Genomic DNA, 12,717 nt, shown 5'->3' on the forward strand with positions numbered 1-12,717 from the left:
TCCGAGATGTAACAATAAACAAAGAAAATGATACTAGTCACCAGGATGTGCTATGGGCAGGATGCAGAAGTATTGCCTTAATTCTTTTCCTGCCACTGAGCCATGTGGGAAAAAAAAAAGAAAAAAGAAAATGCACAAGAATGAAAATCTGGGCCAAGTATGAGTAAAAAGAGTAGAGTGAGGATGGTGTGAGATGCATTCAGGCCGGGGGATGAGACTGTGGTTGGCCCCTGTGTTACCTCTGGCCGGCAGTGTTCTCATAGTGGCCTGCACCCTCTGTGGGGGCCCGACCGGCACCCCCGGCCCCAATGTGGGCTTCTTGGGAATGTTGGGTTTGGGGGGGATGGCCGGCTTTTGGCGCACTACCCGTTCACCATCTAACACATGGGATATGGTCAATGGAACGATGGTACTCAATAAATAAATAAATAAATAAATACCAAGGTCATAATATTCACAACAATAATAATACTGTACAATAAAAAATAAAATAATAATAATAATAATAATAATACCCTGGTAACCCCCTCCAAAAAATATACAATAAATAAACAAATAAATAAATACTACCCTGACATCCTTGCAAAAACAGTATTACTCTCCTGGCACCAGCACTCCAATGTATAAACTATCCTAGCATTACAAAAAATAACATACCCTTAAAAAAATAATAATAATAATCATAAAAAAATACATAAAGAAAAAAATAATTAATAATAATAATAATAATAATAAAAATAATGATCCATAATAATAATAATAATAATAATAATAATGATAATAGTAATAACAACATTATAATAATAATAATAATAATAATATAATAATAATTATAATGTAATAATAAAAATTGAAGATAAATAACAATAATAATAATAACAACAACAATACCTTGAGGCCCAAAGATTTTACATAACTTACCTTGGCACTCCAAAAAATAACAATAAAACTATCTTGGTATCGAAAAAATATTAAAAGTACCCCAGCCCTCTTTAAAAAATAAATATAAAATAAATAATAATAATAATAAAATAAAAACAATTCTACTTTGGCACAAAAAATAATCAATCTTGGGAAAAAAATGCCTTGCCATAAAAAATTACCTTGGGGGAAAAAAAAAAAAAAAAAAAAAAAAAAAATTGCCCCGACACTCAAAAATAAAAATAAAATAAATCACATTCCAAACCTAATTATACTCAAACAGAAAAAGAAAAAAAGAGTACAGTAGTCTGTTCGTCACATATTACAGAAATCATACCTGCAGATCTTTAAAAAGTGTATTACAGTACTGAATTTACTGTTACTTACTTCCCCCATGGTATTACCTTACTGCTTAATAAAGCAGGTTTTTGGCAATGCTAGTTCTGGCTCAAAGGATTTACTACTTTTAAAGGTACTACATCCTTCATGCCAGTAAAATGGTGGGTCTAGAAAAAAGATCTGTATTCTCGTCATTTAAAGTGGCTCCCTAACACCTCTTCCTTAGCGATTTATTTTTTAGATATGGTTGGTCAATATCCTATTGCATGTTATGTATGTGACATGAGGTTATATTAAGAGAATTTACATAACACACAATGGGACAGTATGGTGTAATATGCAAAACAAATCACTTAGGAAAAGGTGTTGGGTGTTTCCTTACTTCCAGAGAATACAAGACAAAGTCCTTTATTTACTGCTCCCAAATAGTACTTTCTACTGTTACTAAATCCTGGGGGGCCAGTAAATATAGCATGGTAACGTTTAAGACAATATTCCCAAATTAGGTTTATATTTTGATTAGTACAGTATTACTAATATTAGAAATCACCAAAATCACACAATTTCCAATTCAAAACCAATATTGTTATGCAGCACAGTACAACTCTACAGGTTACAGCAACTGTTGGTAAATTAATTGCACAGTAAGACTTTTAATGGTAAGACAACTACAAATCATGGCCTTTAAAACTCAGAGCAAGGTGAAAATATAAATCATCAAAGTTATATATACATTCAAGTTACTGAACACTTATAGGTGATAGTTCCCATCAAGAGAAAAGTACATGAATAATTTCCTACCCCCTTCGTTTATTAGATGTATTTCCCTAATGATTTTTTTGAACCATCACACAATTACTCAATTTAGGACAGATCTCTTTTATTGAAGGTGTCACTGAAGGCTACATCTACTTCCTCCAGTTCAGAAAGTCTCTCCTATGCTGAATAAAATCAACTATGTTCCTTTTACACTAACTTGGCCCAGATCTTCATCCTTACAGTATCCATTTGTAGCGTTAACCTTGCAGTTCAGTGGCAGAGACAGAGAGAGAGACACAAAACTATGGCTCTACATCCTGTCTGCAGTACTTCTTCTTGATTAGCATCATTTTCTAGTGTTAATCTATTGTTACATCTAAGCATTCAAGAAGGAGATGACAATTTTGGGCCAAGTTAGAGTAAAACAGATATAGTGACAGCAATAACAGAAAATACATTGCTGGGTGTTTGATGGCAGACAAGATCTTTAGGCTCATTTATTTTCACAACACTGAATGAACATGAAATCACATACTCTGAGTTTTGACCCCCTGATGGCTCTGAATGATATAAAGTCTTACCTTAGGCCAAATAAAATACTCAAGGGAAAGATTAAAGCACTCGGATTAGTTACACACCCCAAAAAACATCCACTCTTTCCCTGCACAACCACACTCTTAACTCCTTCAATTCCAGGACATATTTCTTACTTTAATCAAGCTTTCTCTAGACAATTTTACTAAGCTTAGGAGTATATTCTAGCAGTGAAGGAGTTAATGGAGGCTGTATCTAACATTCCAGTTTGAAAAGTCTTCCAAGCTAAAAATAACTGTCTAGAGACGGCAAGAATGAAGCATAACATATGACACTGGACTGAGGGATTAATGAATCAGTTTTTCTCGGCCCTGTGTTAGCCTTGTAGTCTGAGTTAAGACTGATCATTCTTTACCAACTGTACTTATGGTACTATTGAGATCTAACATTATAGCTTGAATATGGTAATTTCATGATATCACAGTAATGAAATTATGATGCCAAGTTTTACCAAAACAAACATGAAATGCTGGCCAGTGATGTAATTTTCAGAGTATATGAATTATTTATGAATAAATGTGCTAAATCTGATATTACCATATCAGGCAACAATGGTATCTAAATATTAATTGGCATTATGAAGTATTCATCCAGCTATAAAAATTGAGGTACTCTATTACAAATACTGCTGGACTTGGAAAACTGATCATGTGTTTCAATATATAAATGTCACAAAGTGAAGTATGGTACTTGAAACTATGATGGGAAATGAAGTTTGTACAAAATTTACAGTAAGTTTCTCACAGATAAGCCTTCTCCACGTCAACACTGGATAAGCAAAAACTGAACCCCACAAATTTCCCATAACACCAGTACGAGGATCCCACAAATATGCTGACACAGGACAGAAGCAAGGCAACAACACCTCATAAGCTCACAGTCTAAAACTTAACGAGCCAGACTGCAACGTGAAGTCAAGAGAGCATGTCCAGTGAGTCCAGTTCAAAGTCTGTAAATTACTAACACTCCATTTAGACAGATTCACTGGATTACATCAGAGGTAAGACACATATGACCAATATTAAACAAAGTCATATCTATAACTGGTATATATGGATTGCAGGTCCTTCTATCAATGGGAAAATAAAGTACCCTCATATATATAACATTCTCTGTCTGTGTCTTCATCACTTCAAAAATATCTTCAGAGCACTATTAAATAATTATCTACTCAATCATTATGGCACGGATGGAAAGGAACTAGATGGATGGTGGTGACGGTAAAATTTTTTGGATGGTTTGTTAGTCATGGGAGAATTGGTATAATAAATATTAGGGACAATAATTTCTCAACACCATTATTCACATCACAGCAACAATTTACTCTTCAATTATCAAAGCTGTTGGTGTTGCTGAAATCAAGCCATACATGAAATGGGACTGGGAAAGCACTGTAATGCCTTTTGTTCTTAACTGGGATCGGGGGCCAATGAAATAGTGAGAGAAAGAACGTGGGTACAGTAAAAAAAACAGAAAAAGATGAAGATTACAGTATCTCTCAAAATCTCGCCATGCCAGATGGTCATGGGAAACTAGGTCAGAGTAATATCTAATGATGTAATGCATGATGTACCCAAATCACAAGCATCTGAAGGAGCCAAGAGAGGAAAACATGGAAAGGTTGGACTTATAGGTGGCAAAAATAATGGGGTATTACTGTACCTGATGAAGATCCCTAACCCCTTTCAATTAAGCTGATGGAAAACTGCTGTCAGACTGGAGGATTTATTTGATAGTAACCAAGGAGACTCATTTCTGTCTCATAACTAAGGCTCATGAATTTCATATAATCATAACTTAGTATCCAGGTTGCAGCAGTGGCCCAGCTTTGTCAAGCAAAACAAACTGACTACAGGAAGCATCATATCATTAGGAAGTACGCACTCACAAGTCTTGCCACAATCCAGCACTTCCTCTTCATATGGGGGTTTGGTATGAAAGAAAACACCGCTCTATATATAAGGATACAGTCCCTTCGAAAGTGTCAGTGTTACTGTACCACGTACGCATATTTCTCACTAATTGGTAATCACACAGAGATACCCCAATTCATATGAAAACTATATGAAAACTTTCACTGGACATTGTTTCTCAACTTAATCTTTTGATTACTGTACTTAAAATATATTTAAACAAAACTATATCTCGGGAATAAATTTTACTTCTGTATATTTAAACTGAAACGAGGTGCAAGATATAACTTGAGTCCAGTATATGTTACAACTATAATTCACTACTACAGGACAATTTGGATGTCTCAGAAATTCACCATCCAAATGTACCCATCACTATCAATCCAGTTTGTGAACACTTCCTAGAATGCCACTGATTTAGGGATGATAATATGAAGAAACATGAATTGGGGACAAGACTTTATTCCAGCCTGGTTTCACGAGTATGTTTCTTCAGAGGAATCTCAAAAAGCTCTGGGTAAGGCAAAACCAGTCATAAACTGAGCTTTGTCCTTCACTCCCCTTCCTCTGCATCACCCCCTTCAACTGTCTATGTCTCAACCACTCTGTTAGTAGTTATGGATTACATATGAAACTACACCCCCCCAATAGATGGTTAGATCAAAGAGAAGAACAAATAATGAAAGTGTGTGAGAGATAGAGAAAAAGAGCAGCGTGTGTCCTACTGACCATCGGTGAGGACGACGGCCTGAGCAGAGCTGGCTCGAGGTGTCTGTTTGGTCTCCACCTTCACCACTGTGGCGCTGGTTGCTGTGTAGGTGTGAAGTTAGACAGGCTACCCTATTTACCTAATGGTATTTTCTTCAAGCCTCCTTATGTGTCCTCAATACTCATCTCTGTACATTACCTTTCCAAACTGCCAAACTCTAGTCTGAGTTCTTCCCTCTTGATTCCCTTTCCTATTTGTCCTTCACCATTTGTTTATAACTTTTTTTTTTTTTTTTTTTTAAACCTCTAACTCCTCAGTACCACTTTTAACCTACCTCTACCTCATCATCCTTAATTCTACCATTCCTTGTATACTTCATTTGGCTTTCATAACAAACACCTGCATAATAATGTGATGCACATGTAATCATTCCTAACAATATATCCATTTTTACAAAAATCAAACTGCCACCTTACTGGATTGTAATCTCTCATTCAGGAATAAAGTCATTCATTAAAAAAAAAAAAAAAAAAAAAAAAAAAAAAAAAAAAAAAGTATTCTCTCTAGATTTAACTCTTCCTTAAACATTTTTATATTAATTAATATTTCATTAACTCATTTACCTTCTATATGTACCAAATCATCTAAAATTTCTTGTTTAATAGATGGTTATCTTGTGTCATCTTCCATACATTCTACATCATCATCATCCGATCCTATCTTGTCCCATATAAACAGAAGTATATTGGCCTGGGGCTAGGCTACTCAGACAACAGTGATCAGCCTCACTAGCCCCAGAATGACATAATGTCAGTAAGAAACCCCATCTACCCCTCACATGGAACCCATACGGGTTTCATCCAGATGAAGCACCTCAATCCATTGAACCACCAGGCATCTATATCGATTAAAATACCCTGATGAACTGCTCCATCATCAACTTTCACCCTCCATACATACCACATAACTGAAACTGTCCAGCTAAACAGCTCTATCATCTCGTCAGCATTTCCTACAAAGCAATGGAATTTACTCTTCTATCTTGCACTACAAATGGAATTTACTCTTTTATCTCACACTACAAAAGCCTTCTCCACCACCACCCTCCCTTCAGCTCTATGTGGCGTGTCCTCATGCATCATGCTCAGATTAGAAATGTGCTGAGGAAGTTAACTAAATATAAAACATCTGTGCTGAAAGTCAGAGGGAAGAAAAGCTGACATATTCTTCTTTCCACTGAAGATATGAACAATTATATACAGTGTTACCTTACCATCTGCTGGTTACATATCAGATTCTGAGCACACTTTTTTTTTTTTACACCTTCCTACACGTCACACACAATAATAAAGTACAAGATATTGCCTATTACTAAGTCCACTGAAGTAAATATTAAAACAACAGTATATATTAACGGACAAGAACAAACCATCAACTTAATGCCCCTTTCATATGTTATTTTCTAAAGGCAAATACAGTATTAGTAGAAACATCCTTAAGTAAAACTAGAAACAATACTGAATCGGCTTTAAACTATCTACGGCACAAGTATCTCTTTAGTACATTCATAAATGTATGCTGTAACAAAAGTATGATATATATTTCAAGACATCCAACTGAAAATTTATTGAAAACTGAAAAAATGATCAATAAGCTTTAAGCTATTTATGCTACCAATATCTATTTAAGATTATATTTACAAAAGTATGCCTAAAAAAAAAAATAAAATGATACACAATCCACGACAGACAATATTAATTCTGATGAGACGTACAGCTGTGCACATAAGATCTGAAAGTTAAAATAGGTAAATAACTGGAGAGATGCAATGTACCTGCAACAGTAGCTTGGATGAATATGTGAAGGTAGTTGGAAGGAAAGATGTGTTTGTATGTGGTACAGAGGAGAAGAAGAAATATGAGAGAGGGATGGAGGGAGAGAAAATGTGTGTGAGGCAGGAGGGGAGTAAAAAAAATTACAGAGATATGGAGGGAAGAAGGAAGGGAGAGACAATGTCTGTGCAACGTGACAGAGAGAAGGAGTGGGTGAAATGGGAGAGGGAGACATGGAGGGATGGAAGGAGAGAATGCATGTGTTATGTGAGAAAGAGGAGGAGAAGGAGAAATGTGGGCGAGACATGGACGGACAGAGGGAGAAAGAATGTGTGTGCTTTGTGAGGAAGAGATGGAGAGGGAGAAAAGTGGGAGAGACACGGAGAGCGAGAATGTGTGCGCCACATGGCGGAGGGAAGGTGGAAAAAGTGGGAAACAGGGTTGGGTGTATAACTCTGAGGGAAATTATCCAATCAACAAAACTGCTGTGGGATTTGCTACCAGGTCAGATGGACAAAGAGTTGACAGATGAAGATTAGGCAGTGAGGAAAAAACTAATAGATGAAGGAGTGAAAATCTGGAAAAGGAACTACACTCTTTTCACTTTAACTTGGCCTAAAACTGTCTTCTCTACATCTCGAATGCTGACTTCTAGCAAAAATTAAGACTAGAATATAATACTAGTCATGAAGCAGTATCATGGGGACAAAGTAGCACAACAGTATTGACTTCTTCTGCCATTGAACTATGTGAAATAAACCGCTAAAGGATGAAACTTGGACCAAGTAGGGGTAAAAACAGTAGAGTGTCAGGACTAAAACCAATATACAAGGGCCTGTTTTGTAGGTATGGGAGAAAGATAAACACATAAAAAGGTTGGTGAGAATGTGGATTGTGAATGAGTAAAACTGTGTGTGAAAATGTGTGAGTCCATGGGTACGAGACTCACCTTCCTGGTCTGAGGTGGGGCTGGTGGTGTTAAGCGTGGCGTCGTGGGTGGTGTCATCAACTACGTCCATCGTGGCACGCTCTGGCACGATGTTCATCTTCTCAATCTCTATCTCCTCAACTGAAATTTTTATATGGAGAGTTGTTTCATCATCATCATCATCATCAACTTTCTCACAAATGAACGCTGTACTAATCATCAACATCACTAATATATGTTTCATTAAGATTACACAGTAAAGTAAGGAGACTACCTAGAACAATTGTTTATTACTCATACTCTCTGTTTTTGCCATTTAAAAAAAAAAAAAAAAAAAAAAAAAAAAAAAAATCACCATGAAGAATCTTGTGCATCTGAGGATAAAAGTCTGCATAGTATTTCACTTTTTCTACTTTTCACTTCACTCTGCTGGCTAACATTCCTAGCTGCTCAGAGAGGCTTGGTATGTTTCTCTGCCCACACAAGTCTCTTTTATATGATTTATCAGTGAGGTAAGTAAGGTACGTGCCCTAAAGTGAAATACATGCAGTGAAAAATTTGGTCAAGTGGGGTTGGTGGAGGATTAGTGCCCCTCCCTGTAAAACAATTAACTCTAAGCCCTTGGCCACCCCATTTGGGATACATGGCGTCTGGCAATGAATGAATGAATGAAACATTTGGTGAATTTCTGTTCCTGTCTGTACACAAATCCAGCACAAAATGCCTGCCCATTCTGATATTCTGCCCCATGATTTTCAACGTCCATCTTTACCTTTCTACTGTACTGATTAATCTCTTACTTACTTGGCTCTCCCCGCTGCTTGCGTTCCACCAGCTCCTTGTACTCCTCCAGCTCCTGATCAGTGACAGCATCGAAGGGGTTCTTAGCATAGGGAGTCTTGTACACTACGGCATTGTGTTGGAAGTCCCTCTGGATGATGCCCTTAGAGGCTGCTCCCACAAGGATGACGTGGTCGGTGGCACCGGACATGCCCGCGTCCTGCATGCGCCGGGCCTCGTCCCATGTCACCCCCTCCAATAGGTGTGAAGTGGGGCCGGCACTCAGATTGCCCACCCGTCGATTCTCCTTGATCTGTCACCACAATGTTTCATTAAATCTATGTCTAACTCTATACTGCATGTTAACATTCAGGAGCTACTTAAAAAGTAAGTTAGTACTGTACTGTATTATTAATTGTTCCATTAAAACATATGCATACTGAAAATACCATACAATTCTCCATAAGGATATACTTAGTGGTGGGACCAGCACTTTGGCTGCCCACCCACCAATTCTTCTTGACCTATCACCACAATGCATACGTAAATCAATGTCTAAATCACATAGGCCATACAGATATTCAGGAGTAACTTAAAAAAAAAGTATTATTAACTATTCCATTTTAACATACACATACTATTAAATCCATACAATTTTGCATATGCGTAAGATGATAATACTATACCCAGAATCATACACAGGTCTCAATGAAAGGCAAGTAATAAAAAATAAGATATTAGTACAATCAGACGGCAAGTACTGAAAACTAAAAATATTATTACATGACACTGCATGAAAGCAATGTCTGTGAACTCTCTACTTCTGAACAGTAATGGAAACTTAAAACAAAAGAATAAAACACAACTTCTGAACTAAACATCTTGAACACTTAAAATACTATTCCAAAACAGTTCACTGCTTTTGAACAAGACTGAAAATTTAAAACAACAGAACAAAACATTACAAAAAGTGACGCTTTTGAACTCAACATTCCTGACAACTAAAAAAATTACAAAAAAAAAATGCACAAATGTGATGGTTTTGAACTCACCATCTTCTGAACAGTCTTGAACTCCTTTGGGTTGGTGTTGGGAGGTACAAACTGGAGGGCTGAGTCCACTCTGACGGGGGTGGAGGTGGAGTGGGTGGGGGAGCCATCAGCCACCCACTGTCAGGGCAACAAAACAAAGCACGTGAAAGGGCCTGGCCTATTACAGTTTTTGAAATTTTTTTGCTTTTATATTATGGGGTTATTTTATTAGCCCCACATAATTTTGCAACTTTTAAAAACATTATGGGATTATTAATGAGCTGTACGGCTTAAATATTTATCATACATTTGCCGTCACAGCCTTGCATTGTGCCTGTTTCCCTACTACAAATCTTTACTTTAGTACTTTTATTACATTTATCATTACTATTTTACTCTAGTACAGGGCTCCAGGAACAAAACCTCTGAAGGCATGATCATCATCCATTGCAAGCTTCTATCACTGAAATACTCAAATACAACTCTGCAAGGCCCTTTGTGCTTGGTTTTGCGTGTCAACTGCCAATCTGTGTGAGCGGCAGCATCCAGTATACCGAAACAGGCACAAATTAAGTCTAGTAAAGGTGAGAAGCTGCAGTTTCAAAGAAAATATTATGAAACTACAAGGAAACTGCTCCCTATTACATTATGAATGCTTTGAAACCGACAGGAAACTTCTCTTCATGCATTACGAGTGATCTGAACGCTTTTTTGAACATGCATGACAAACTTTTAACTGAACAGGTCACCTTTACTAGTCCTAAAAGTTATTAAATGAAAGCTGCATGTCAAAAATCCTCTACTTTATTTGAAGGAACACACACCAGATATAATGGGTTTTCATAAGCATAAAGATGCAGATAGTATTATTATGCACAGGTGTAGGCATTCCTTTAGCCACGTTACTGAAAGTTCGTCTTTAAAGGAAGAGACACGCACGTCATGTAGCATCAAATCTCTGGAACACCTTCAATAAACAGGGAAAAATAACAGTGAAATTTAGTTTAACAATTAATTCTACATTCCACTCTATCAAAGAATTTCCTATTGTTCTGAGACTCAATAAAAATAATAGCAATAATAGCAATTCAACTTCTATAGTTTTGATCCACTAAAAAATTAATATTAAAATACCGGGTGCCCTCCAAAGCATAACACATATACACAAAAATGACCATGAATTGCACAGTAACTCTATAAGAAAAGAACATAAAGTAAAAATAAACAGACTACATCAGTGATAGGTATTTGTTTACGTCTACTACCAAAACTATGGGTGCAGAATTTAGTGAGTATGCAATCATACTACCAACAAAGGCAACTACCATGAGAATTATATCTTTATGACTGAAAAGCCTTGTGGCAAATGTAATCTATATGGGTAACAGCCAATTACCCCCTTCCAGTATAGGGGTCCGAGGTTAGGCTATTGTAAGTACATTTTTGGCCACAGCAGCCAATGTACTTCCCGTGATGGCATTACACGACTGAACAACCTCCAGTCACCTCTTGCGGATTAAACCTACAGAGTGCCATCACTCTGACTGGGGCGTTCTAACCACTAGACATCATGAACACTGAGTCACAACACTAGAACAATTACTTCACACAGGGCCATGATTATTGTAAAAAATAAAAGCTAACTTCCACTGGCACTTCTCAATGTGCATTACCTCTTTCCAAGATGTAAAAAAAAATATATATTATGAGTAAAATAGAAAACATAACTGAGCATTCAAAAACCCTGATATTAAAAGAGGAATTATTTAATGAACACTGAAAATACAACTGCGAACACATGAGGGGAGAAAAAAAAAAAATCACAGCAAACTTAACCTTGGAGCCATGTAACAATAACTAATCCTAAGGCAGCTACAGGGCAAAAATAATGTCTTTCTGTACCCTATGGTGATATAACTCCTAAGCATGACAACTGAAGCTCTTATGACTAATACCAAGATGCTAATGAATTGTACGGTTGTATTCTGTGTGGCGCTGGAGAGTTCGTAACACCTCTGCCGTAGCGATTTATTCTGTTACCATAACTCAATATCCTCTCGTATGTTACTGACGCATACTATCCCAATGTGAGTTTCCACTATCCGAGCAGTCATTCATTAACATATCCTACTATTATATCGGGATCTCCCCGTAGCTGCAACCCCAGACTCGACATGAACCTGGTGGACTACAGGCTGAAGCTCCCTTTCTTCTACAGTCCAACATTCTCCTTTGATGGCAAGGAAGAGAGGGTTCATTTGTAAAACCTGGGTGCTCCACTGTGCTGATATATCAATGACAGCATGAGATGGCATCCCTCTTCATTAAAATGATAAAAGATGCATTAAAGAGAATGCTAAGATGTAACAATCAAAATGCATTCTGCACAATGCACTCAGCATCATCTTGTATGTTACTGAAGAACACTACTGTATGCTGACATCAAATTATATAAAAAGTATATGCCAAAATGGTAAGATGTACAATTCAACACCTCAGTATCCTCAAATATATGACTAATAAAAACTATGTTGACATTTAAATGGCAAGAAATGCATACCCGAGACTGTCAAGGTGTAACATATGAAACAAATCATACAGGAAGAGGTGCTACAAAGCCTCCTGTGCCACCTAGAACACAAACCATGGTCTTAACAACTACTACAATAAAACACAGCAAGCAAGTGAGCACTGGTGGAACACTAGCCAGAATCCATGTCTTTGGCGCTCACCATTCAGACACACAACCTTGAGGTACAAGATTTCATGACTGATTATGGCTCAACCTGGCATTACTTTAAATATACATACTGCTGAACCTCAGCTTACACTGCATCCATGAGCAACTCTCTCTCCTATGTGGTAGACCCCAACATGACCCATTTGCAATGTACAGCCAAGAGCAAAACAT

At 37.0% G+C, this 12,717-nt stretch overlaps 1 protein-coding gene across 9 annotated transcripts in view; it reads right to left on the reverse strand.

The window, feature by feature from the left end:
- Nucleotides 1–12,717, reverse strand: part of hts (adducin 1-like protein hts) — a 242,199-nt gene that overhangs the window by 25,834 nt on the left and 203,648 nt on the right. For 4 of the 9 annotated variants that reach the window (XM_080273001.1, XM_080272999.1, XM_080272998.1 and 1 more), the window contains exons 12-15: nt 9,828–9,944; nt 8,800–9,088; nt 8,017–8,136; nt 5,256–5,336 (exon numbers count right to left, since the gene is read on the reverse strand). In XM_080273001.1, coding sequence (XP_080129127.1) covers nt 5,256–5,336; nt 8,017–8,136; nt 8,800–9,088; nt 9,828–9,944 — 607 coding nt within the window. Of the gene's footprint in view, nt 1–239; nt 378–5,255; nt 5,337–8,016; nt 8,137–8,799; nt 9,089–9,827; nt 9,945–12,717 lie in introns of all 9 variants that reach the window. The other 5 variants (XM_080272995.1, XM_080272993.1, XM_080272994.1 and 2 more) reach the window with 2 other exon arrangements.

Source organism: Coenobita brevimanus, chromosome 52 (assembly GCF_032717465.1).
Source record: "Coenobita brevimanus isolate Jiangsu-jjx chromosome 52, ASM3271746v2, whole genome shotgun sequence".
Taxonomy (NCBI): domain Eukaryota; kingdom Metazoa; phylum Arthropoda; class Malacostraca; order Decapoda; family Coenobitidae; genus Coenobita; species Coenobita brevimanus.